At 41.7% G+C, this 27,171-nt stretch overlaps 1 protein-coding gene across 3 annotated transcripts in view; it reads right to left on the minus strand.

Moving 5' to 3' along the window:
* LOC139454213 (puratrophin-1-like) overlaps positions 1-27,171 on the minus strand; it is a 255,215-nt gene that overhangs the window by 105,294 nt on the left and 122,750 nt on the right. For all 3 annotated transcript variants that reach the window (XM_071235788.1, XM_071235787.1, XM_071235789.1), the window contains exons 3-4: positions 16,063-16,519; positions 6,725-6,898 (exon numbers count right to left, since the gene is read on the minus strand). In XM_071235788.1, coding sequence (XP_071091889.1) covers positions 6,725-6,898; positions 16,063-16,519 — 631 coding nt within the window. The remainder of the gene's footprint in view (positions 1-6,724; positions 6,899-16,062; positions 16,520-27,171) is intronic.

The raw sequence follows: 27,171 nt of genomic DNA on the forward strand, positions 1-27,171 counted from the left end.
TCTAGTCACAGGGAGGCCTACACAGAGAAGTGAACATAGACCCTGAGGTGCACCTCTCTAGTCACAGGGAGGCCTACACAGAGAAGTGAGCATAGACCCTGAGGTGCACCTCTCTAGTCACAGGGAGGCCTACACAGGAGAGGTGAACGTAGACCCTGAGGTGCACCTCTCTAGTCACAGGGAGGCCTACACAGAGAAGTGAACATAGACCCTGAGGTGCACCTCTCTAGTCACAGGGAGGCCTACACAGAGAAGTGAGCATAGACCCTGAGGTGCACCTCTCTAGTCACAGGGAGGCCTACACAGGAGAGGTGAACGTAGACCCTGAGGTGCACCTCTCTAGTCACAGGGAGGCCTACACAGGAGAGGTGAGCATAGACCCTGAGGTGCACCTCTCTAGTCACAGGGAGGCCTACACAGGAGAGGTGTACATAGACCCTGAGGTGCACCTCTCTAGTCACAGGGAGGCCTACACAGAAGAGGTGAACATAGACTCTGAGGTGCACCTCTCTAGTCACAGGGAGGCCTACACAGAGAAGTGAGCATAGACCCTGAGGTGCACCTCTCTAGTCACAGGGAGGCCTACACAGGAGAGGTGAACATAGACCCTGAGGTGCACCTCTCTAGTCACAGGGAGGCCTACACAGAGAAGTGAGCATAGACCCTGAGGTGCACCTCTCTAGTCACAGGGAGGCCTACACAGGAGAAGTGAGCATAGACCCTGAGGTGCACCTCTCTAGTCACAGGGAGGCCTACACAGAGAAGTGAGCATAGACCCTGAGGTGCACCTCTCTAGTCACAGGGAGGCCTACACAGGAGAGGTGAACATAGACCCTGAGGTGCACCTCTCTAGTCACAGGGAGGCCTACACAGAGAAGTGAGCATAGACCCTGAGGTGCACCTCTCTAGTCACAGGGAGGCCTACACAGGAGAGGTGAACGTAGACCCTGAGGTGCACCTCTCTAGTCACAGGGAGGCCTACACAGGAGAGGTGAACATAGACCCTGAGGTGCACCTCTCTAGTCACAGGGAGGCCTACACAGGAGAAGTGAACGTAGACCCTGAGGTGCACCTCTCTAGTCACAGGGAGGCCTACACAGGAGAAGTGAACCTAGACCCTGAGGTGCACATCTCTAGTCACAGGGAGGCCTACACAGGAGAAGTGAACGTAGACCCTGAGGTGCACCTCTCTAGTAACAGGGAGGCCTACACAGAGAAGTGAGCATAGACCCTGAGGTGCACCTCTCTAGTCACAGGGAGGCCTACACAGGAGAGGTGTACATAGACCCTGAGGTGCACCTCTCTAGTCACAGGGAGGCCTACACAGGAGAGGTGAACATAGACCCTGAGGTGCACCTCTCTAGTCACAGGGAGGCCTACACAGGAGAGGTGAACGTAGACCCTGAGGTGCACCTCTCTAGTCACAGGGAGGCCTACACAGGAGAGGTGAACCTCGTCACCTTGTCTATAAACCCTAGCTAGGACAGGGTAAGACCTTCTCCCACTCTGATTTTCATCCGAGGACCAAGTCTTATGTAGCCAAGGTCACCTAACATGGATTAAGTCATAAACATTAACAACAGTAATTAATCTGTGACAGTTACACAGCTCCTTGAAGATGGCAGAAAGTCAATGTACAATATAATGGGGATTAACAATTGGGATTAACATCTTATAGATAACAGCAACTAAGTGATTCAAGACATATACACGCCATAACTACAGGGAAATTAGCCTTTGTTCATTCAGACAAAGGTTGTCCCAAATCGGTAGCTTATAATGACATGCTTTCAAGGCATATTGACAGGCAGATAGGGCACGTAGGAAATTGAACCTGGGTCTTCGTCATGACAAGTATTCGCTTTAATCACTAGGCTACCCCACTGCCCCTTTCTTTCATGAAGGCCGACAGACTCACATTACTATATAGTTATGTGTAAGGGTTAAAAAATATTGCTACAGAAGAATGGGGTGAGGAATGGGGTTGTTTGATGAACCAGTATATGTTCTGCAAGACAGGAAGACCTGCAGTGGTGGACTGGAGTCGTGGGAGACACAAGCTGGTGGTTGACACTTACACAACCAAGCCTTCAATTTGGGTTAGATGACACAATAATAATGTCAGTACAAAACAAAGTTGGTCATCAGAGAGGACAGTCAGTTTGCACATGGGCTTGCTGGAAACAGAACAATTTCTACTCAGTCTTTTCTTATCCGAGGGGAAACAGTTTTATTCAGTTATCAACATAGCTATGGGAAACCTTGTTTACTCTGTTACACCGTTACACCAAGCAAATAACAGCTAAGGAAATGCCTTCGGGAGCCAATATTCATAACAATAATGTTCAGTTTACAATCATGCAATGAATCTCACATTTTGTCTGTAATTTCAATATTTCAGTACCAGGGAACCATTTCAAAACCATCTACATACAGACAAATCGATAAAAATGTGCTTAAGCAAAATTCTTCCACAACTGCCCTTGGTAACTTTCCTCGAGGTGATCAATCACACACTACATGTCACCATGTCATAAAAGACCAATACATATTCAGTATGCTTCCTATATGTCCTCAACATACAGGCCATACAAGCTTCAAATACAAACACAAACTGAATACCAATAGCTTGTACCCATGGACAGCAAGGTTACATGCAACTGTGTACTCCAGGTTTTGAGGTAAACGAGACTGACTGCGTACCCCGGGTATAGAGGTAAACAAGACTGACTGCGTACCCTGGGTATAGATGTAAACGAGACTGACAGCGCACCCAAAGTACTGAGGTAAATGAGACTGACTGCGTACCCCGGGTATAGAGGTAAATGAGACTGGATGCGTACCCCGGGTATAGAGGTATACAAGACTGAGTGCGTACCCCGGGTATAGAGGTATACAAGACTGAGTGCGTACCCCGGGTATAGAGGTAAACAAGACTGGCTGCGTACCCCGGGTATAGAGGTATACAAGACTGAGTGCGTACCCCGGGTATAGAGGTATACAAGACTGAGTGCGTACCCCGGGTATAGAGGTAAACGAGACTGACTGCGTACCCCGGGTATAGAGGTATACAAGACTGAGTGCGTACCCCGGGTATAGAGGTATACAAGACTGAGTGCGTACCCCGGGTATAGAGGTAAACAAGACTGGCTGCGTACCCCGGGTATAGAGGTAAACGAGACTGACAGCGCACCCCAGGTATAGAGGTTGCATACATCGGGAATAGAGGTAAACGGGACTGATTGTTTACCCCGGGTATTGAGGTAAACAGGACTGAATGTTTACCCCGGGTATTGAGGTAAAGGGGACTGATTGTATATACCAGGTATAGAGGTAAATTGGACTGATTGTATACCCCGGGTATAGAGGTAAACAGGACTGATTTGTATACCCCGGGTATAGAGGTAAAAAGGACTGATTGTATACCCCGGGTATAGAGGTAAACAGGACTGATTGTATACACCGGGTATAGAGGTAAACAGGACTGATTGTATACACCGGGTATAGAGGTAAACAGGACTGATTGTATACACCGGGTATGGAGGTAAATGGGACTGATTGTTTACCCCGGGTATTGAGGTAAACGGGACTGATTGTATACACCGGGTATTGAGGTAAATGGGACTGATTGTATACCCTGGGTATAGAGGTAAACGGGACTGATTGTATACACCGGGTATAGAGGTAAACAGGACTGATTGTATACACCGGGTATAGAGGTTAACGGGACTGATTGTTTACCCCGGGTAGTAAGGTAAATGGGACGGATTGTATACCCCTGGTATTGAGGTAAACGGGACTGATTGTATACCCTGGGTATAGAGGTAAACGGGACTGATTGTATACCCCTGGTATAGAGTTAAATGGGACTGATTGTATACCCCAGGCATAGAGGTAAACAGGACTGATTGTATACCCCGGGTATTGAGGTAAACGAGACTGACAGCTAACCTCCTTCCCTAATGTAACCCACATACAGCATGTCAGTGTCACAATACACTGGCCCACGAAGCAGTTACCTGTGTACATCAGAGTGACCACTATGTAGAATACATCGACTAAAGTCCTATCTGTGGTTGTAAGGGGCAGTTGGGTAGCCTAGTGGTTAAAGCGTTCACTCGTCAAGCCGAAGACCCGGGTTCGATTCCCGACATGTGAAACCTATTTCTGGTGTCCCCCGCCATGATATTGCTGGAATATTGCTAAAAGCGGCATAAAAACATACTCATTGACACTGACTGTGGTTGTAGCTAACATTAATTAATCCCAGTCATATAAACCACAACATGAGCAGAAGACAGCTGTAGGATTTAGTACATGGTATTGACTTGGGCTGTATATGTATCAAGATAGTTTTCTTGACAATGTACAATGGTAATACTAAATCTTTTTTATACAGTTAGAATCAAACACTGACATCATGATCATATGTAACAGACGTCTTTAAAAGAGAAAACATTTGATCTGAGTCAGTTTTTGGCCACAGAAGTTATAATTTCACCACATCCCTTACGTTTGTATGCCCATTCCTCTGCAAAGTGAGATAAATCTGATCCCCTTTATGCGAACCTCACAACTGCACAATATATAGCAGGCTTCCCAGCCACTAGGAATGCAGCTTGTACACCCTTCCCTGGTGTTCTGTATTTACTGAGTGAACATTACAGGTAAGTGTGTGCATCCCCCAGTGTAGTGGCAGGGCACCTGCTCCATCCAGTCCCTTGTCATCAGGGGCTGCACAGTGACACACAGAGATGACAGCCTAGGAGACACTCCTTCACATACCTCCACCATCAATACACACAGCGGGGAGTCGGACACAGCTCACTGCATCCTGTTGGTTAGTCCTAAGCTGTACTACAGGCAAGATCACCGTATCTATACTCATTTGCACACCATTTTAAAGTTTTCTCTTCTGAACTGGATTTTCACAAATAAATCTGATATCTAATTAGCCAATTACTAGTTTCTCTGCAAAGCAAATAAGATCATTCATGTTGTGGTACAACCCTTGCATATCATTGTTTCATATCAGATGCGTTCTGCTGTACTACCATACTGTATCACTGTCTCACTGAATGCAGTGTCACACCACTAAAACACAAGCTACCTAATGTCTTCATCAGGTCTGATCCCTGACGCAATCAGTACAGTGGGTCAGGCAAGGACTCTACATTTATGAGGACTTAAGGAAATAATGATTGAGACATTTAACATTAATACAGAAGGTAATGGTTATGGAGAATTGTCCACTATGTGACACTACCCTTGTAATGGAGGAAACAATGGCACTTCATGTAGTTAAACACACACACAAAATAGAAACTTTAATTGCTTCACTTCAATTATCCAGTTGATAAACTCACAATTAAATGCAAACTTCAAAATGAATATTTATCAATATAAAGCAATATGCAAGACAATGTCTTCCATTCATAGTAGTCCTAATTGGTAATCAAGTGTTGAAGCAAGAAACGTTTAGCATCTATTCAGAATGGGTTAAATGTATTCAAGATGTATTGTGATACAAGTCAAACATAATAATGCTGTCATCTTCCCTGACTTGAGGGGAAAGCCTGAGTGTGATCGAAAATCAACTGTTTACAACCACAATAACTTTCCACTGATTTAAGCAATGTGAAACTATCAACAATGTTATGTGCAACGATCCACGTCGTCAGGGTACGCTGACATGTAAACAACGGAGGGGGCTAAGTCTGACCACCTGATCCATTTGGCCATCTACAGCTGAGGTTGCTAGGGACCTTACCCAGAATTAATTGTTCATCAACAAAAGCCCACCTCACATCCTGTTTATACCCCCAAACAACGCCTGATTGGGCAGCTGGAGACAAGTCTGGGATACATTGCACCACCATCCAGGTTATACACAGTAGTAAAAATATATAATTTTGACAGAAACAAATAACTCTATTTAAATTGAAAAGGATCCCCAGTGAGATGGGAGAGACTTGCTTCATTTAGGACTTTTGTATTTCTGAAAAGGGCTGGGTGGGAGAGAATATGATATGGTTCAGGGACTCAGTGAGACAGACATATACACTGTGAGAGCTACTGCAGTCATTGTGTATGTCTGAGATAGGTGGCCAAGTCTCATGGGACCACACTCGGAGTATGATGGCTGGTGTGAGGAATCAATAACTCACATGAAGTTTTTCTGATGACTATGCAGTTGATCAAGCAACTCCTTGTGAGAGAGGATGCTGCCATTATCTTATCTGTGCACTGATTAACAGGAAGTTGAACATAAATGTGACTGTACATTTACCAATAACATAAATATGAATATTCAACAGTATCACAAAAATTAGCTTCAGGACACTAATTACTAATATTACATACTAATTTGTATTTGTCAGAAGAGTTTGATGAAGTATTGTCATTTTATGTCCTGTAAATATGTCGCTGATTTCATTAACATATAAACCCTACACTACCCCTCGAAGCATGCACATTTATTAGCAACATTATATGCAATCATAGACTGGATCACTTGCTGTACTGTTTGAGGATTCTATCTGTTTGAGAGTACCCAAGACATTATGGGATACAACAATCTGCAAAAGCCTCAAGGGCAAAAGCAAATAAAAAACTTTTCCGATCAATCATGGCCACTTGAAGACTTTGGTTATCAAATCAGGAAATTGGGTCAGAGAACAACAACATTACTTGAGGGTAGAAAACAAAAATATAGATGACTCACCTGGTAAAATGGCTACTCCTGATCGGAGCAGATCGTAGTCGAGATCCATGATAACTCGGGGACAGTCTAAGTCCCGCTTGGTGTGGTATCCATTACTGCTTAGACTGCCACTACTACTGTGGCGACTACAACTTTGACTGGAGCCTCCATCCTTCACCGATGCTGATGAGAAATCTGCGGATGAAGAGATACCACTCTCATCATTACAGTCTTTGTCTGCCATTGTAATTGGGCTTACATTCACCATATATCATTGGCAAACATGGCCACAATGAGTTAACTCTGTCCGCCTATTCTCTGATGAGAGCTGTACAATTATCTATTCACATATCCAAAGTTTGCCAACTTTCACTCAGGGCATGACTCAGACACCCATTGACACAGCTTAGTGGCAGACGACACGATACCATGCAGTTTACTGTGCTGCAACCACTGCCACTAAAACAAAGCTGGCATGAATGAGGGCAGACAGCTACTTCCATTCACAAGATACTTTCCCAATGTTTCTTTTCTCCACCACACTGCTCCATGACGAATGACAGGCATTGTCTACTCCAGAATCTGCACTCAACTTCACTCCATTAATCCACAACACTACAAAGGCCGATAAACCCCAAATGCTACATTATCCCAGGGTTTAGACAAGTTACACAAACTGGAAGAAGCAAGACTTGGTCTGTAATGGAAGAGCAAACACCAGGATAGCATCCATCAGCTTCTACCGGCTATTGTCTCCTGCCCATCCCAACCTCAACACTGCCAGTGTAGTGTGACCCTGGCCAGGTATCCAACCCCCCTTAATAAAGGTAGACTGTGATCCTAGTGTTCTGCACTGCATCACTCCGTGGCATCACATACCACTTGCCTATATAGAACACACTGCTGTACCTAGCCTGTGTGCTCCTCTATAGGAAATGGGTCAATAACGACGTTTATACCACATGCTGAAGAAAACATTTACATCACAAAAGCAAATTGTCTTCAGCTTCAACAAAGAATGTCAAGAGATGAGTGACCTGAAATGATTTGAATATTCTAAGAAATCACTTGTAATCAACCAGTTCACACTTGAAAAATTAAATATAAAGGTAATCGATAAATACTGAACGTCAACAACCATGACCAGAGTTGCTAAGATGACTTACTATTGGCTTGACAACACACTAGTGGTAAACTGACAATAGTTTATGACCTATTTGCAAAAGACCCACATGTATACATATTGAATGTCACCGGGCTGCCAAGTCTATCATATAAAGCTACAAATTTTGGTCTCAGACCCCTCAATACATGTCCATACAGCACCTGCAATAAAACTCTCAGCTTCAACCCCTGCCATAGTCCACACATGGCCCTTCAGATCAGCTTGATAGGATTACAAGGAATTACATGACATTAGTAGTGTGAGCCAACCTTATATAACTGAGTGGAAAATCAACTGTGGTCAATCATGTTAGCCTTTGTCATGTTGTTAATTGTCTGGAAGGTTGTTTGGTGTTACATGCAATAATTCACCTCAGCTGACTTTTACTGAAGTGCTACTTTCAAATTGCTACCGTCTGCCCACTGTAGAAATGAACACACACTTGATAGTCCTCCAGAGACTATCAGGGTACTATTGATTTTATATTCACTTTATTTACATATGGGATAAGGTATTTGTATGCAGAATAGACTGATTGATTGTGGGTCCCTCAGTGAAATTCTTCCATCATTAAATGATGGCTTTACCATGTTGTGCAGTGGAGTCTTGTTGACAAACAGTGCATTCAGCACAAGGTTCAATGGCCCTTGATTTCCCAGTACCTGATGCTAGGCAAGGCTACAGAGGGGTCCCAGGCTCACAACCTGATGCTAGGCAAGGCTACAGAGGGGTCCCAGGCTCACAACCTGATGCTAGGCAAGGCTACAGAGGGGTCCCAGGCTCACAACCTGATGCTAGGCAAGGCTACAGAGGGGTCCCAGGCTCACAACCTGATGCTAGGCAAGGCTACAGAGGGGTCCCAGGCTCACAACCTGATGCTAGGCAAGGCTACAGAGGGGTCCCAGGCTCACAACCTGATGCTAGGCAAGGCTACAGAGGGGTCCCAGGCTCACAACCTGATGCTAGGCAAGGCTACAAAGGGGTCCCAGGCTCACAACCTGATGCAAGGCAATGCTACAGAGGGGTCCCAGGCTCACAACCTGATGCTAGGCAAGGCTACAAAGGGGTCCCACTCACAACCTGATGCTTGTATAAGGCTACAGAGGGGTCCAAGGCTCACAACCTGGTGCTTGGTAAGGCTACAGAGGGGTCCCAGGCTCACAACCTGATGCTTGTATAAAGCTACAGAGGGGTCCCAGGCTCACAACCTGATGCTTGGCAAGGCTACAGAGGGGTCCCAGGCTCACAACCTGATGCTTGGTAAGGCTACAGAGGGGTCCCAGGCTCACAACCTGGTGACAGTTCTATAACTATCCTGTTTGAGTAAAAGGGTTATATATGTTTATTGTCAACATGTTCAAGTTCTAATGCTTGTTGTAATTTATCAAGGCCTGATCTTTCTAATGGTGCTGTTTCTGCAATGTTTTATGGGTGTCATTCTGATCGGTCGAATGTATGGTTAAGAATAAGAAAATAGTGGTCAACCAATCAGCATTGTGTAATCAAGCATATTCAATGAATCAGTACCTGAGATTAAGAATCTCCAAAACAGAGCATTCCAATATTTATCAAATAGGGGTGTAAAGACAAAAAAGATTATGAGTTTGGATGTCAGCACTGTTTTATTCATGACAAGTGACTGACTTAAATTTCATGATAACAACAGCTTCAGAAGAACGAGTACTTACATAGCGTTTATTCCACACAGCCAGCAAGTTCACAATGGAATCTGTCCATTCCATGAGTCTATCTGTCTTTAAATTGGAGTACTCTCTTTAAAAATATACTTGATCTCTGTTGATCATAACCACCAGTACTGTAATACTTCATGGCTCACATCTTTATGTAAAACTAAACTTTTATGTTCACAGACATTATAGGTACTGAAAAAAACTGTCAAAATTTATACAATTGATATTTAATAGTGTACACATGTATACATGTTTACTGCCTTACATCTTGTCATGGGCTGATGTAAAACATCTCAGACTCTTTTACCACTGTGGGTAGTTCTTATGAGAAAGAAGTTGGATTGATTGACTTATGAAGAAAACTGATTGTCAAACTAAATGAAAACAATAATCGCCTTATTCTCCTTTTAAAACATACTTAAACCCAAGCTCACATAATCCAATTTCGGCAAGGTCACCACAGAGTATCATAGATTTGCTGTTATTCAAAGCATAAATTGACCTCAGGGAGACAGTATAATTTCAGACTAGTGCAACTCAATGGCAGGGAGACAGTATTACTTCAGTCTAGTGCCCTGTGATGGCAGGTAGGCAGTATTACTTCAGTCTAGTGCAACACAATGGCAGGTAGACAGTATTACTTCAGTATAGTGCAACAATGGCAGGGAGACAGTATTACTTCAGTCTTGTGCCCTGTGATGGCAGGTAGACAGTATTACTTCAGTCTAGTGCCCTGTGATGGCAGGTAGACAGTATTACTTCAGTCTAGTGCCCTGTGATGGCAGGTAGACAGTATTACTTCAGTCTAGTGCCCTGTGATGGCAGGTAGACAGTATTACTTCAGTCTAGTGCCCCGTGATGGCAGGTAGACAGTATTACTTCAGTCTAGTGCCCTGTGATGGCACGTAGACAGTATTACTTCAGTCTAGTGCAACAATGGCAGGTAGACAGTATTACTTCAGTCTTGTGCCCCGTGATGCCATCACGGGGCACTAGACTGAAGTAATACTGTCTACCTGCCATCACAGGGCACTAGACTGAAGTAATACTGTCTACCTGCCTGTGATGGCAGGGAGACAGTATTACCTCAGTCTAGTGCCCCGTGATGGCAGGTAGACAGTATTAATTCAGTCTAGTGCAACACAATGGCAGGGAGACAGTATTACTTCAGTCTAGTGGCCCCTGGTGGCAGGGAGACAGTATTACTTCAGTCTTGTGCCCTGTGATGGCAGGGAGACAGTATTACTTCAGTCTAGTGCCCTGTGATGGCAGGTAGACAGTATTACTTCAGTCTAGTGCCCTGTGATGGCAGGGAGACAGTATTACTTCAGTCTAGTGCCCTGTGATGGCAGGTAGACAGTATTACAGTGATCCCTCGCTATTGTGCCCTTCGATAAAGCGCTACCTCGGTTACTACGCGCGGTAACGCATGGCTCCCAAAATTTATGTACACTTTTAATACTGAGAGTTTTACACAGACATAATTGTATTGTTGTTCGTTGTTCATTTGCACATAACGCTTCTCATTGCATAATCAACCGTTTATCGCTTAATGGAGTTCTAGTAATCTGTTTGAAAATATCCGCGGCAAGTCCCGGAAATACGATTGTTCAACTAGTTAACTTTTCACACTATACATCCTTTGATCTTAGAAGCGCATGCATGCAATAAAAGAGAACCACAAGCGAAATTTATATTCTTAATTAGTGGGCAATCCAATTTGAGGCGACACTGTCACACCCATGTAGTTGCTGTCACAACACGGCGGTCATTCATTTCGTAATCGCGCTTTCGTAACATCGCCTGGTTTTTTTCCGTAGTTATAAAAAGCGATTTCATTGGATTAAAATTTGTTTCTAATGACGCTTTCTTGCCGAAATCTGCTACAAGCTTCGTGATTGGTCAATTTTGAGCATGTGACCTCAGGCAGCCAATCAAATTATAGCTGTGATACCAAGTTTGTGTTTGATAAATTTCAGAAGTTGGCGAAAGAATTTTTGTTAAATCGTGTTATTCTGAACGTTTTAAGCAGGAAATCACGATATATATTAAAAATATGGAACTTCGTGAATGTTTCGTGCTAGGTTACGAGCTGTGACAAAGATTTTTCATGCATATATTTTTGCATTAAACGTTGTGTCTGAGCCGAGAATTCAAGGCGACAAAAGCCGAGATGTCATTTGACTTACATTACACGCGATCGCACGAAATGCTGGAAATAATAACTTTGATGTAAGTTTGATTACTTTTAGATATATTTTTGTTGATTTTATTTATCACTTTGTATAATATATTTAAAGATTTGCTTAAAACGTCTTTATTTTGCTCTTTGACATGTTCGATGCTGACCCGTTGTCGAAATGTGTGTCCGAGAATTTTAATTTCAATAACATCGCGGGAAATAGTGAATAATTTTTTAATTTATAGATAAAAAATGATAAATTGAAACGGAATACGTATTTCAGACATAGTGAAATGTGACAGATTTAATAAATGAATGATATTACAGGTAGATCTAGGTCCACAAAAATATATACTATTTTGACGTGACGTGAGATAAACACATATTGATGATTTGAGATTTGCCGAGCGCGCTCCCCCGCCTCGGCCTCGGTTAAACGGCTCATCGTCTATAACGCCCACCAATTATTTGGACCCCATTGGTAGCGTTGTAGCGAGGGACCACTGTACTTCAGTCTAGTGCAACAATGGCAGGTAGACAGTATTACTTCAGTCTTGTGCCCCGTGATGGCAGGGAGACAGTATTACTTCAGTCTAGTGGCCCGTGATGGCAGGGAGACAGTATTACTTCAGTCTTGTGCCCCGTGATGGCAGGTAGACAGTATTACTTCAGTCTAGTGCCCTGTGATGGCAGGTAGACAGTATTACTTCAGTCTAGTGCCCTGTGATGGCAGGTAGACAGTATTACTTCAGTCTAGTGCCCTGTGATGGCAGGTAGACAGTATTACTTCAGTCTTGTGCCCTGTGATGGCAGGTAGACAGTATTACTTCAGTCTAGTGCCCCGTGATGGCAGGTAGACAGTATTACTTCAGTCTAGTGCAACAATGGCAGGTAGACAGTATTACTTCAGTCTTGTGCCCCGTGATGGCAGGGAGACAGTATTACTTCAGTCTAGTGCCCTGTGATGGCAGGGAGACAGTATTACTTCAGTCTAGTGGCCTGTGATGGCAGGGAGACAGTATTACTTCAGTCTTGTGCCCCATGATAGCAGGTAGACAGTATTACTTCAGTCTAATGCCCTGTGATGGCAGGTAGACAGTATTACTTCAGTCTAGTGCCCTGTGATGGCAGGTAGACAGTATTACTTCAGTCTAGAGTCCCGTGATGGCAGGTAGACAGTATTACATCAGTCTAGTGCCCTGTGATGGCAGGTAGACAGTATTACTTCAGTCTAGTGCCCTGTGATGGCAGGGTAGACAGTATTACTTCAGTGTTGTGCCCTGTGATGGCAGGGAGACAGTATTACTTCAGTCTAGCGGCCCCTGGTGGCAGGGAGACAGTATTACTTCAGTCTTGTGCCCTGTGATGGCAGGGAGACAGTTATACTTCAGTCTTGTGCCCCGTGATGGCAGGGAGACAGTATTACTTCAGTCTAGTGCCCTGTGATGGCAGGGATTCAGTATTACTTCAGTCTTGTGCCCTGTGATGGCAGGGAGACAGTATTACTTCAGTCTTGTGCCCTGTGATGGCAGGTAGACAGTATTACTTCAGTCTTGTGCCCTGTGATGGCAGGGAGACAGTATTACTTCAGTCTTGTGCAACACAATGGCAGGGAGACAGTATTACTTCAGTCTAGTGCAACAATGGCAGGGAGACAGTATTACTTCAGTCTAGTGCCCTGTGATGGCAGGGAGACAGTATTACTTCAGTCTTGTGCCCCCTGATGGCAGGTAGACAGTATTACTTCAGTCTAGTGCCCCGTGATGGCAGGGAGACAGTATTACTTCAGTCTAGTGCCCTGTGATGGCAGGGAGACAGTATTACTTCAGTCTAGTGCCCCCTGATGGCAGGTAGACAGTATTACTTCAGTCTAGTGCCCTGTGATGGCAGGGAGACAGTATTACTTCAGTCTAGAACAACAATGGCAGGTAGGCAGTATTACTTCAGTCTAGTGCCCCCTGATGGCAGGTAGACAGTATTACTTCAGTCTTGTGCCCTGTGATGGCAGGGAGACAGTATTACTTCAGTCTAGTGCCCCGTGATGGCAGGGAGACAGTATTACTTCAGTCTAGTGCCCTGTGATGGCAGGGAGACAGTATTACTTCAGTCTAGTGCCCCCTGATGGCAGGTAGACAGTATTACTTCAGTCTAGTGCCCTGTGATGGCAGGGAGACAGTATTACTTCAGTCTAGAACAACAATGGCAGGTAGGCAGTATTACTTCAGTCTAGTGCCCCCTGATGGCAGGTAGACAGTATTACTTCAGTCTTGTGCCCTGTGATGGCAGGGAGACAGTATTACTTCAGTCTAGTGCCCCGTGATGGCAGGTAGACAGTATTACTTCAGTCTAGTGCCCTGTGATGGCAGGGAGACAGTTATACTTCAGTCTAGTGCCCCGTGATGCTTCATTTCAACCATGCAAGGCATCACCTGTATCACACCCTAATTCTCCTTGGAGATTTTTATTTTTGTTAGATCTTGCTACAATCAATTAGCAACCTCAAATTTCAAACAGAAAAAACCTAGATGCTAAAGTGTAACACAAAAGTTTTCTTGATGAGACTTTGTCGGCCTATGTACATGTATGCACCACTTATCCTGGCTCGTTTGAGTTAAGCCTGGCAAATACTTACAGGATTTAATTTTCAAATACTGACATTTAAATTATCAAAGTCATAGGTTGAGGGGTACAACTTTGCATGGAATGTCTTTGCAATGTCCACCCTTGTGTATGCAGCCTGCATGTCAGTGCTACAAGCAGTCCAGGTCTTTAAGTAATCCAATCTGTTTACCATGACAGCCTTTCAACCAGAGATTACCACAGCCAATAATGGGTACAGACATTAACTAGTTTTTATCCTAACATACACGACTTGATCATACTGATCTTATAAAGCAAAAAAAAATTAAATCAATTCAGTTATCAGTAAAAATGGAAACTGAAAATGATTTCCTTCCCAGCTTATTAATTGGAATACCATAAACCAGGTGTGGAAAGATTAAATCCTATTAATGTGTTGTAGCGTTTCTTCCCAAGTTCCCCCACAGAGATCCCCAAGAAACACATGACTACACACGATTGAGGAGCCCAGCCCAGCATAATGAAACAAGACATTATAGAGATTGTGAGGCTTTATAGTCTTGAAATCGGATTAGCACTTAAGAATTACATCATTAACATTCAATTATTAACCAACACCAAAAATACTTTACTCTGATCCATGGACAATTACATGAACTAACTCAGCTAATTGCTATTGTAAAGTTGTTATACAGAGAAGCATTCAAGATTTGCTGGTCCTTCATCACTGAACACTGTTAGGAGAACTAAAGCCCTTCTATTTAGCTGTATTTAATCAAGTGAAATATATATCTACCCCGAAATTCCAATAGCCTGAATTCATTGGCAACTGAGGTGAGGTGAAATGAGGTTTAACGTCTTGCATGTACACGTGTGTGTGTGGGGGGGGGGGGGAGAGCATATTTATTCTTGCCTTGTATGAATTAATATCAGTAGAGTAATCAAATCAGTTCTCACTAAGGTTGTTATTCCAACTATATGGAGGCACCATGCAAATAATAAAGGTCTGGACCACACAATCCAGCAGTTAACCTTATGAGCAATGTCCCATGCCCCTCTGGTACAAAGAACCATGTCACCAAGCTTCAATCATAAAGTCGCCAGTTCTAACTTGGATTGTCACCAGTGAGAAGCAAGTTAATGAGATTGCATGATGCCATCCATAGACATTAACATAGGAGCAGAAACATGGAAATGCAGCCATCCGGTGGTTGATAGTGTCAGCAACAGTGAGTGGCACCAGGGGAACTTCCAATCTGCCAGTCACCTGACAGCTGCACAGTCTTTCCAAGTGGAGAGGTGGCAACGGAGGAATAACAGAACCACAAAGGCTCTGTAGCTCACTTGTACCGTCTTGAATATTTTCACCATTAGGTACAAAGGTCATTACAAAGGGGTAAAGAAACAACAGAAGTTTCATTACAACAAAACAATAAGAATATTTCATAAGAACTGATTGGCAAAAGTAGGGGAAAAAATAAAAGTATGCCACAAAATATAGTATATATGTTACAACGTAAACCATAAACTTACTGCATGTCAAAATGACAAATGCAAATATAGATTATTATTGTATATGGGCAGAATTTGCATATAAGCACTATTCACATTGTTCCTGGAATCATCCAGGAAAGTTTCAGCATCATAGACCTTGTGGCTTCATAGATAATGCACAAGCTTAACAATGGATGGATTGATGACAGACATTAAATCAGCTAAAAATGTGCTAAAGAAGGCTTACCATTAACAACAGCAGAGTCTGAACTTGGGTTAGCTTCCTGACTCCCAGATATGTCTGAATCCTTTGAAGCACTTGCACAACTCCCAGAATCCTCTGTTTCCATGTCCCCAGCTACTTCCTCCCAACGTAAGCGTTGGATCTTTTCCTCCATGATAGCCAGGCAGTTCCGGAGCACTCGTGGCCAATCTTGATCTTCTGTTTTTGGCGGCTTCTTGCGTACCCAATCCATTGTGAACACCTCCCTGTATTCGCTTTCTAATACAAGATATTCATGAACACCATCAGTACCCTGATACCTTAACACCAAACACGGGCAATCCCTACTCTGCGTACATACACAGAAAAGAAATTCTCCCTCTGCAAGTTGTTCTTGGTCAGAAGTGTTGTAGATGTGTACAATGACTGCTCCCTTGTATCCAAGCGGCCAATCATCCTCGGCATGTCGTGTGGCGCTTAACTGAAACATTAAAGTCAATCATCAGACCTACTTCTCTGACAGTCACAGCATGAAACCACAAAACATGTGCTTCTGTAATACTGATTTTAGAACTTTCATAAAAAATAATTTTAAAATCTGTTGAAGAATGTTCTGCGAGCATATGTAACTTATATATTGAGCACAGGCTTTTGATTCACAGAAAAAGCTTTTGCAGTGTATCTGACTGATTCTGAGGCAAGAAAAAACAAATTTCTGCATTTCTGAGCTCTGCAAAAAAATGACTGAATACAGCAGAGACTGTCAGTTTTACAGGTCATGGAAGTAGGTAAGGAATGCTACCATGTCTCTTGAGTAGGTCAAGGCACACTTTTATATGCATCTGGGTATTCTTGTAATATAATGAATTTGTATTGAGTATTTTGGGTGACCCAATCAAAAAAATACTTGTTAAAATAATGAATAGAAGCATAATATTTAGAAGTAAAACATATGCAGTAACCTGTCCATTCCCCAATTAAATAAACAATATTTCATTGTGATAAAATAATACAACATTGGTTACATTTTTAGCAACATATGTTTTGGTCTGGTTTGGTGTAAAGTTTGGGAGCGGAAATAATAATGACCAAATAATGTCCTCTCAAACATATTACGAACACTCTTGATTGTACGCAAATTGTCTGTTTGTTGAAAACCATTCCTGTACCTACAGTCAAACAAGTTCAACAAACTCAGAAACAGGTGAGACTGCCTGGGAGGTAACACGATCATAAATCCTTCCCCTCTGATGAAAGCACAGCTGATCTGAAGACCATGGCAGTGAGACTAGCCACTCACCAAGGTCCCGATCATTTCTGCTTCATGTGTTGAACCCTTTGAAGTTTTCACCAATATTGACAGAAATCTATAAATCTTTTGCCTGAATGGACAAAGCAAGCAGACATGTGATGATTCACAAAATGAATGACTGTGAAATGAGAAGAGTAAATAACATGGGTGTTAACCTTCAGATGTTTTCAAACTTTGCATCTTTAGTCAATAAAAAGCAGACCTGTTTGCTGGTCTAGCCAATAGTATGTAAGCATGTTTTACATTTCAAAATAGACCGAAAAAGTGAAAGCCCCTGTTTGCTTTTCAAACAGGGGTTTAGTTTTAGATTCTGAGGGATGATACTGTGTAATGCGTAAATCTATTTACTTTGCAATGTTATAGCAAACAAAGAAATAATGACTGTATGTCATTTGCTTTGAAATCATAACATAAAACCCGATAGACAGGGATCCAAACTGTGGCAAATAAATCTGATTGCAGGCTGTATATGGAGGACAAGCCGACCGACATGCAAGTCACTGTCCATCTAATGTCCACAGTGCAAGTCCTAACGAACAGGATACACATGTCCATCCAATGTCCACAGTGCAAGTCCTATCGAACATGATACACATGTCCATCCAATGTCCACAGTGCAAGTCCTACCGAACAGGATACACATGTCCATCCAATGTCCACAGTGCAAGTCCTACCGAACAGGATACACATGTCCATCCAATGTCCACAGTGCAAGTCCTACCGAACATGATACACATGTCCATCCAATGTCCACAGTGCAAGTCCTAACGAACAGGATACACATGTCCATCCAATGTTCTTGCCCATGTGACTTAAAACTTAACTCACTCACTCACTCCATCCAATGTTCACAGTGCAAGTCCTACCGAACATGATACACATGTCCATCCAATGTCCACAGTGCAAGTCCTACCGAACATGATATACATGTCCATCCAATGTCCACAGTGCAAGTCCTACCGAACAGGATACACATGTCCATCTAATGTCCACAGTGCAAGTCCTACCGAACACGATACACATGTCCATCCAATGTCCACATTGCAAGTCCTACCGAACAGGATACACATGTACATACAAAGGACAAGTTGTCTAACATAAAGAAATGATTAAAAAATGTGTCACAAAAGATACAAATCCCAAAGTTTAAATAACTCATAGAAGAAACGTACAGTTCAACAAGACCTAGTGCCTTCAAGCCACAGCATGGATGAACTACTCTCAATACTTGGGATCCTACACTGGTTCTGTTGAGTATTTCAGTGGTTCTGTGAAATTGGTCATCTGCATGCCAAGTTGACATTTACAAAACACAACACAAAATATGATAATGATTATTTTCACAAACTTCAAAATCTCATCATATCTTAAGATATGTCCAAACTGTGAACATAAAAATATAAACAAGCCATTGAAACAGACTTGATTCCAATAACTCAACTCAGCACGTCTTTAAGAACTAAAATATTGAATAAAGAAATTCACATTAAACAGAAGTAACATTTTGTCACAATGTTCAAACATGCATTCTAAACTAACATCAAAATGAGGTGTAACCTTTCATCAAGGGGTATCTAAACTGACAGCTTTTTTCCCCATAGGTTATATTAAATGATAATGACAATGTTTATAAAGAAAACATTTCCTGGTGGACCGCTTACAAAAATCAAGACACAAGGCGTCTGCTGGGACATACACCATTATTTTCAAACCACAACTCGCTGATAAAAACAAGAATGGGCACATCCAATTACCAGGCACGGAGCACTACACATCACACTGGATGTTTGCACATGGGATAACCTCCCCTTTATACAAAGATGAATAAAAAAGTATTTTAAACAGAAGGTATATTTTACACACAGCTAATATTGATGAGAAACATGACAAACGCTTCCTGGAGAATTTTTCACACAATACAAGCAATGTTTTTCTGATAAATTGGTAACACATTTGAAAAAGCATAAACTTCTAAATTTGTAATGTATATTTTTAACCTTCTACAAACTATATTAAATATGAGATGGATTCAACACTGTAAACTGAGAATAAAATCATTTACGTTATGTCAAATTTCAGTGCAGAATGTACCAATTTGACGTGAAATGAGCCCTCACAAGGCACACAAGTCCTTAGCAACAGGGAGAGTGAGAAGTGACACTTAAGGTTGAATGACATCCCACTACGACCAAGATTAAAATTCATATCAGGCGTCAAATCTTCTTCAAACAAGAAAGTAATCCACTTGGCACACGAGCCGTTATCTAATACTGTAGGAGAGTTGTGATGTTAATCTCCAGTGTAGCCCAGTGTTTATCTGGTGGGGAACCGGCTTCACTGACCCACAGGTCCCAACAGCTGGCTCCTATGTCACACTGTATGTTGTGACACAGTCAAGGCAGTAGCACAGCAAGTGCGACATGCTACCAATGAAATCTGTCGCATGCTATTATAATTTCTTGTGACTTTCTTTTTTTATTTTTTGTGTTTCTTTTACGATGATTGTTTGCACACCTGATGATGATATGAAAACATTATTCATTATTCATAAACATTTTTTGTAAAACTGTTGCCTGATTCAGTCAAAGGGACCGAAGTTGTCACAAGCATACATTTACAAAGAATTCGTTGTTCGGGTGATGTTCTAGTAATGTTCTGGAGATGTTCTTAGGATGTTGTAGTGAAGTTCTCTGTCAATAGTATGAGTGATGTCCTGAATATATAAATTTCTACTACTTATTACAACTTTTGCATTACATTTTGATAATTCAAATATGCCAGATTTAACACTGCATGAGAATAGAACCTCTTTTCAATGAGGGCAACATTTGTTGTTAGTACTGGGTATTCATATAGATTTGATCAGCAAAAGGTAAAGGTCCAACAAACCCAACAAGTAAATTGTAGACATATCCCCTAGATGAGGTGAGGACAAGTTACCTGAAGGGTTTTGCACCAGTTGCCTGACACAGGTAAGATTCATCCAGCAGATGGGAGGATAGTTTTATCACCATCATAATAACCTCCGGATATAGATGTTAGTCACTGTCATTTGGGGTGGAGAATGTTGTTGTTAATTTGTTTTTTCATTTGCTTTGATTGGAAGTTTGGTGCTGGTATATGGAACATTTCATGTTGTGTCTGGGGACTGTTGTACAACTGGTAATTTTAAGAGATATAATAACAAGAACATAGTGAATAACTGAATAATATAAATTGTCACAGCATTATATGACATACTTCTCACTACAACCATTTACAAAAACCAATCATGCCCTACATCTAGCTATGACCTTACATGCGTCCCAGCCATGTCCTAAATCTACCTATGACCTTATATATGTCCCCGCCATCTGTTCATCTACCTATGACCTTATATATGTCCCAGCCATGTGCTTCATCTACCTATGACCTTACATGTGTCCCAGCCATGTCCTACATCTACCTATGACCTTATATATGTCCCAGCCATGTGCTTCATCTAGCTATGACCTTATATATGTCCCAGCCATGTCCTACATCTACCTATGACCTTATATATGTCCCAGCCATGTCCTACATCTACCTATGACCTTATATATGTCCCAGCCATGTGCTTCATCTAGCTATGACCTTATATATGTCCCAGCCATGTCCTACATCTACCTATGACCTTATATATGTCCCAGCCATGTCCTACATCTACCTATGACCTTATATATGTCCCAGCCATGTCCTACATCTACCTATGACCTTATATATGTCCCAGCCATGTTCTACATCTACCTATGACCTGATATATGTCCCAGCCATGTCCTACATCTACCTATGACCTTATATATGTCCCAGCCATGTCCTACATCTACCTATGATCTTATATATGTCCCAGCCATGTCCTACATCTACCTATGACCTTATATATGTCCCAGCCATGTCCTACATCTACCTATGACCTGATATATGTCCCAGCCATGTCCTACATCTACCTATGACCTTATATATGTCCCAGCCATGTCCTACATCTACCTATGACCTTATATATGTCCCAGCCATGTCCTACATCTACCTATGACCTTATATATGTCCCAGCCATGTCCTACATCTACCTATGATCTTATATATGTCCCAGCCATGTCCTACATCTAGCTATGACCTTATATATGTCCCAGCCATGTCCTACATCTAGCTATGACCTTATATATGTCCCAGCCATGTCCTACATCTACCTATGATCTTATATATGTCCCAGCCATGTCCTACATCTACCTATGACCTTATATATGTCCCAGCTATGTCCTACATCTACCTATGATCTTATATATGTCCCAGCCATGTCCTACATCTACCTATGATCTTATATATGTCCCAGCCATGTCCTACATCTACCTATGACCTTATATATGTCCCAGCCATGTCCTACACCTACCTGTGACCTTACATATGTATATACTATATACAAAAACTACAACTATATCTGCACACAGTGACTCACTCTGGGCACACTGCCAAGAATACAGATCCTCAACACTCTGTACACACTCATTTGTAGAGATCCACAGCATTCAGCAGATACCATCTTCATAATTCACCACCTATTCATACTCTAGTTTGTACTGTTTAAGCTATGTCAGTTAGTCCTGTTAACATTGGAACACTTAATTGTCAAATTACTCATGACAGATAGTTCCACATCCAGGTCTCATTGTGAGTTAAGGAGCCACATCCAGGTCTAACTACAAGTGATGGACCCACACTCAGATCTAACTATGAGTGAGTGAGTGATTATTGCTTAATGCTGTATCAGCAATTTTGATTGTTGGTGCTGTTTGGTGAGTGCTGTTGGGTGAGAGCTGTTTGGGGAGTACTATTTGTGGAGTACTGATTAGGCAGTGCTGTTTGGGTAGTACTGATTGGGCTGATTGGGGAGTGCTGTTTGGTGACTGCTGTTGTGGTAGTACTGATTGGGGAGTGGTGTTTGGGTAGTACTGATTGGGGAGTGGTGTTCGGGTAGTACTGATTGGAGGGTGGTGTTCGGGTAGTACTGATTAGGGAATGCTGTTTGGGTAGTACTGATTGGGGAGTGGTGTTTGGGTAGTACTGATTGGTCAGGGTGGTGTTTGGGGAGTACTGATTGGGTAGTTCTGGTTGAGGGGTGCTGTTGGTGACAGCTGTTTGGGGAGTAATGTTTGATGAGTGCAACAATCCAATCCATCGGAGTGCACTGCCAGGCCCTCAACAAGGTCACTGAGCCTGACCTCCAGTATCTTAACAAGCATGGCATACAAAGGACCTATGTATCCCTGAATATGCCAGATAAAAACTTCTCACTCTATGAAACTTTATCATTATATGAAAATTACAATATCAGATGAAAACATTACTGAATATCAGAGCACAGCTAAAGGCCGTGATATAGAATGGTCAGTCATCATTTGGGTCACTGGCAGTACAATTATATTCCAGTACAGCACTCCAACCAACTCACTGCATGCAACATTTTGTACACAGACACCAGGAAAAATGACGTTTGTTCAAACTGTTCATCAACAAAGAACAGAAACTGAACTAAGACAATTCCTCAAGATGTACAAAAGTACTTTTGTACTTATCCTCAGAGACATGTTTTTATTTAATTCTACATTTGAAATGTTTCTACTCCAAGGTGAGTTCAAATCTACCCAACCAGCTCTACATACCTGCTTCACCACAGCCGGACTGCTGCCAGTGACACTGAGTGTTATCACACCAGAGATTACAGCCTTCTGATCAATGCCCACACAGGGGGTAAACTGCCAATATGACAGGGCTGGGCTGGGCTGGAGGACATGGAAATTCACATTTTTACAAATGTTTCCATTTGTGCTGCATCGTTATGATAATTACTGAGTTCTATCAGTTTCCAAGTAAACTGTATTACAAGCATAAACTGGAATTATGGGGCAATTGCATGGTGATTATAACTGTCAGAAACAACTTAGCCACAAGGAGTGAGTGAGTGAGTGTGGTTTTACGCCGCTTTCAGCAATATTCCAGCAATATCACGGCGGGGGACACCAGAAATGGGCTTCACACATTGTACCCATGTCGGGAATCGAACCCTGGTCTTCGGCGTGACGAGCTAACGCTTTAACCACTGGGCTACCCGACCGCCCCTAGCCACAAGGAAGTTGGCTACCATAGACCACAATAGATACATGATACAATACAACGTACACCATATGGCAGAGCTGCAACATGACTTACAATTGAAGAGAGAAGAAAGAAGTCTGGCATACAACAGAAATCAAACCACATTTTGTAGTCAGTCATGGATAACATATGCAGGGCTTACCAGTAAAAGTAAAGGAAAAGGGAAATCAATGTAAAATATACCTGTCAAATATGGTAAGTAAATATACCCGTAAAATATGGTGAGAAAATGAGTATAAGATCCTGATTTCCTCTACTGAGAACAAGAAACAAGCAGATAACATGTTGAACAATGGATGTATACACTACATGCATAATGAACGTTAAGGCTGTGATTGCTGCAATTTATAGCTGTATTTCACTGCATAAAACAGTTCCATGTGGTCTTACTGAGGGTGTTAATCTTAGAGGCACCGGCCCAGCAAATGTTTGTCTTATCAGAGGGAGTCATCATTAGGCAAATGGGTGGAAGTGATTCAACCACCAGGTGGCCCCAAACACCTTAAATTCACTTCCCCATTAGGGGGAGACAACAGAATATAGGTCTGTATAATGTATATGCAACAGCACACTGTTTTGGTTTGTGCACTTAGTTACTAGGAACTGAAGTCTATTGCTAGGGCTGATTCACATTTTATCAAGGACTTTCAATAATGTTATATTTGAGAATTTCATTTTGCTTTTTGATGTTACTGTTTGTCTACAAATTGTGTTATTAAACAGTAATGGCAGTGCAGGATGTTCTGTGATGTAACCTGTGCTAGGTGGTGACCATGACCATGTGATGACCAAACATAACTCAATGTTCAGTTTTTCATTATTTCTAAAAGGAATGTCCAAGATGAAAACAAGTGGCGTCAGGAGATGACATATTCCCTGTTCTGATGCAATTCAGAAATGGAGTTTGGCAATTTATCCTCTACTTTTCGTTCATTGCCATTGGATAACTTCAGTTCAGTGAAGAAAAGAAATAATGGTGTTCAGTATGTTTCAAAATCCAAAATCAACAAAAGGCACCAGTTCAGCACTAGACTGATCTGTATAGCAAGTTTCATTTTGAAAGACTCAGCGGTTTCAGAGTTCTGGTCTAGAAACGAGCACTACCCTCATTTTCAGTATGAGTCCAACTTGTCATGAAAACAAACCAAAATCATCAAAAGGCACCAGTTCACCACTAGACTGATCAAAATAGCAAGTTTCAACAAGAAATATTTAACGGCTAAGGAGTTCTGTTCTGGAAACAGAAAACGGAGAGGAGAGATGGACGGACATGCTGATCGCTATACCCGCATTTTAAAAACGTGGGCATAAAACTACAACAAAGTTGATGTCACACAATCAGATCAAAGGTTGGTTGCCACTCTAACAAAATGAAGTGAGTTCATGACAGTTTACCACACATGAAACATTAATATTCAAAACTGATATCCTGACAAATGGAATGGAGGTTTCATCAATCTTGAAGGGTAGGGCTCCCCAGCATGACCACAATGAAATATCATTTAACACAAATTCCCAATCTGATATTGCAAGATTCCATTAACCTAAGGTCAACATGTTTTACAATTTGCTATTTTGACGACTTTTCTGGATTAATTAATAAACCAATCCATCACATAAGGCGGGGTGTTGATTCAGATGTGGCCTCAATTATGGCCAAGATTGGTACTTGCAAGATGATGGACACATAATTGGAGAGAGCTCTCTGGTGAGGGGTACAAATTGACATGTCCAGTTGGAGACATGCAAAGTATTAATGACCACAGGCACAAATACTGGCAAGATTGGCAGTCACTTTTCAAGATGGCTGCTTCTGCATTTAATTTAGTCTCGCCAATCAGCTGGACACCCTCTGACCACCATTTGTCCGGGGCATGGAGAGAAAGACTTAATGGCCACCCTAGACTTGTCACTTCAGGCTGCTAGTGTCCACAACACAAATGTTGTTGGTGATAACAGTTTCAGAAATTACACATGTACTTTTAGTATTTACTGTTTAAACATTATACAATATTATCATTCCTCAGATAAAGTGACATCACTGAGTAAACACTACTGATATATCATTTGAGAAATGCCCCGTGGAAAATTCCATTGATGTTAGATATGAACATGAACTTGTCAACACCAACAGCATCATTTATCAAACATGCCTGTTAGTCACATGTACTAGAGGTCCTGCAATGCATGACCGATGAAATATTTTCTGACAAAAGTAAGTGTACAAGTGCTTGCTTCACTAAAACATGCACTCAGCAATATGTGACAAAGGTGCTGTCATTCAGGAAACAGGTGTAACGTCAGTCATCCTCTGCAAATATTGTCAGTTACTTTTCTTTTGTATAGTACATCATTTTCTACAAGGATAAATTTTGCAGACTCAAACTTGTTTTGAAAATTGACATTTAAAGACACTTATTGGCATCTGATATCTCTTTGACCATGGCACATTGCACTCAGTGGTATGGACAGTATCAACTCATAGAATATTCACCTAAGATGAAACTGTATCAACTCATAGAATATTCAACTAAAATGAAACTGTATCAACTCATAGAATATTCAACTAAAATAAAACTACATCAACTCATAGAACATTCAACTAAAATAAAACTACATCAACTCATAGAATATTCAACTAAAATAAAACTGTATCAACTCATAGAACATTCAACTAAAATAAAACTGTATCAACTCATAGAACATTCAACTAAAATAAAACTGTATCAACTCATAGAACATTCAACTAAAATAAAACTGTATCAACTCATAGAACATTCAACTAAAATGAAACTGTATCAACTCATAGAACATTCAACTTAAATAAAACTATCCAAGTGGAGACAAGATTTGTGGGTAGTCGTGAGGTACAGGTTTTATGATCCTGGTGTGATCCTGGCGGCTGGTGAGTGACAGTACGTCAAGATATACGCATCCTCTCAAGGATCACCTCACAAGCATGGTAAGCCTGTCTTAACCTACTCTATGCTTTCAAGCTTGAATAACAACCACAACTGTATGGGAATCTTCCAAAACATTGTCACTCAAATTTGTCACTAGTAGCATAAAGAGTGACAATGAAGTTATAGTAAATGCCACATGATATTATTCCAACTTGATGAACAAGTCATGCACTTAACAGCTCCTACTTGAAATTGTTAATATGTCTTTGTTTATGTATATGTATGCTAATTTAACATAAAGGCATGCCACTGTAAAATATACAATAGATAAACAAATGCAAGAATCAAAGTTATATCAGCATGTGACAGTAAACATCCCTGTCAACTATACTTTCGTAATAATACATTAACATCTAGCCTCCTTCCCCGGCCTTTGGGCAAACAATGGTCAGACACAAAATCTTTATTTCTATATGCTATAAACTGTACCATTTCAACCAATCTTACAATAATACTGGCCAATATTGAGAAATGTGAAGGTCAGGTTGTGGTCAGTTGACAAATTAAAGGCAATGACAGTAAATAGCCACGGGACCTCCGTGTAAGTGAGGTCAGTTCCAGAGCAAGCCGACACTATCACTCACTTGATAACACTCCCCTGGCAAAATGTGACCAAATTAATTCAATTAATGCCTGACTGTGTCATTAAGACCCTATGTCGACTGTTTATGACAATAGTAAATCTCCCAG

Source organism: Haliotis cracherodii, unplaced genomic scaffold, assembly GCF_022045235.1.
Source record: "Haliotis cracherodii isolate W230 unplaced genomic scaffold, xgHalCrac1.p SCAF_10, whole genome shotgun sequence".
NCBI lineage: Eukaryota > Metazoa > Mollusca > Gastropoda > Lepetellida > Haliotidae > Haliotis > Haliotis cracherodii.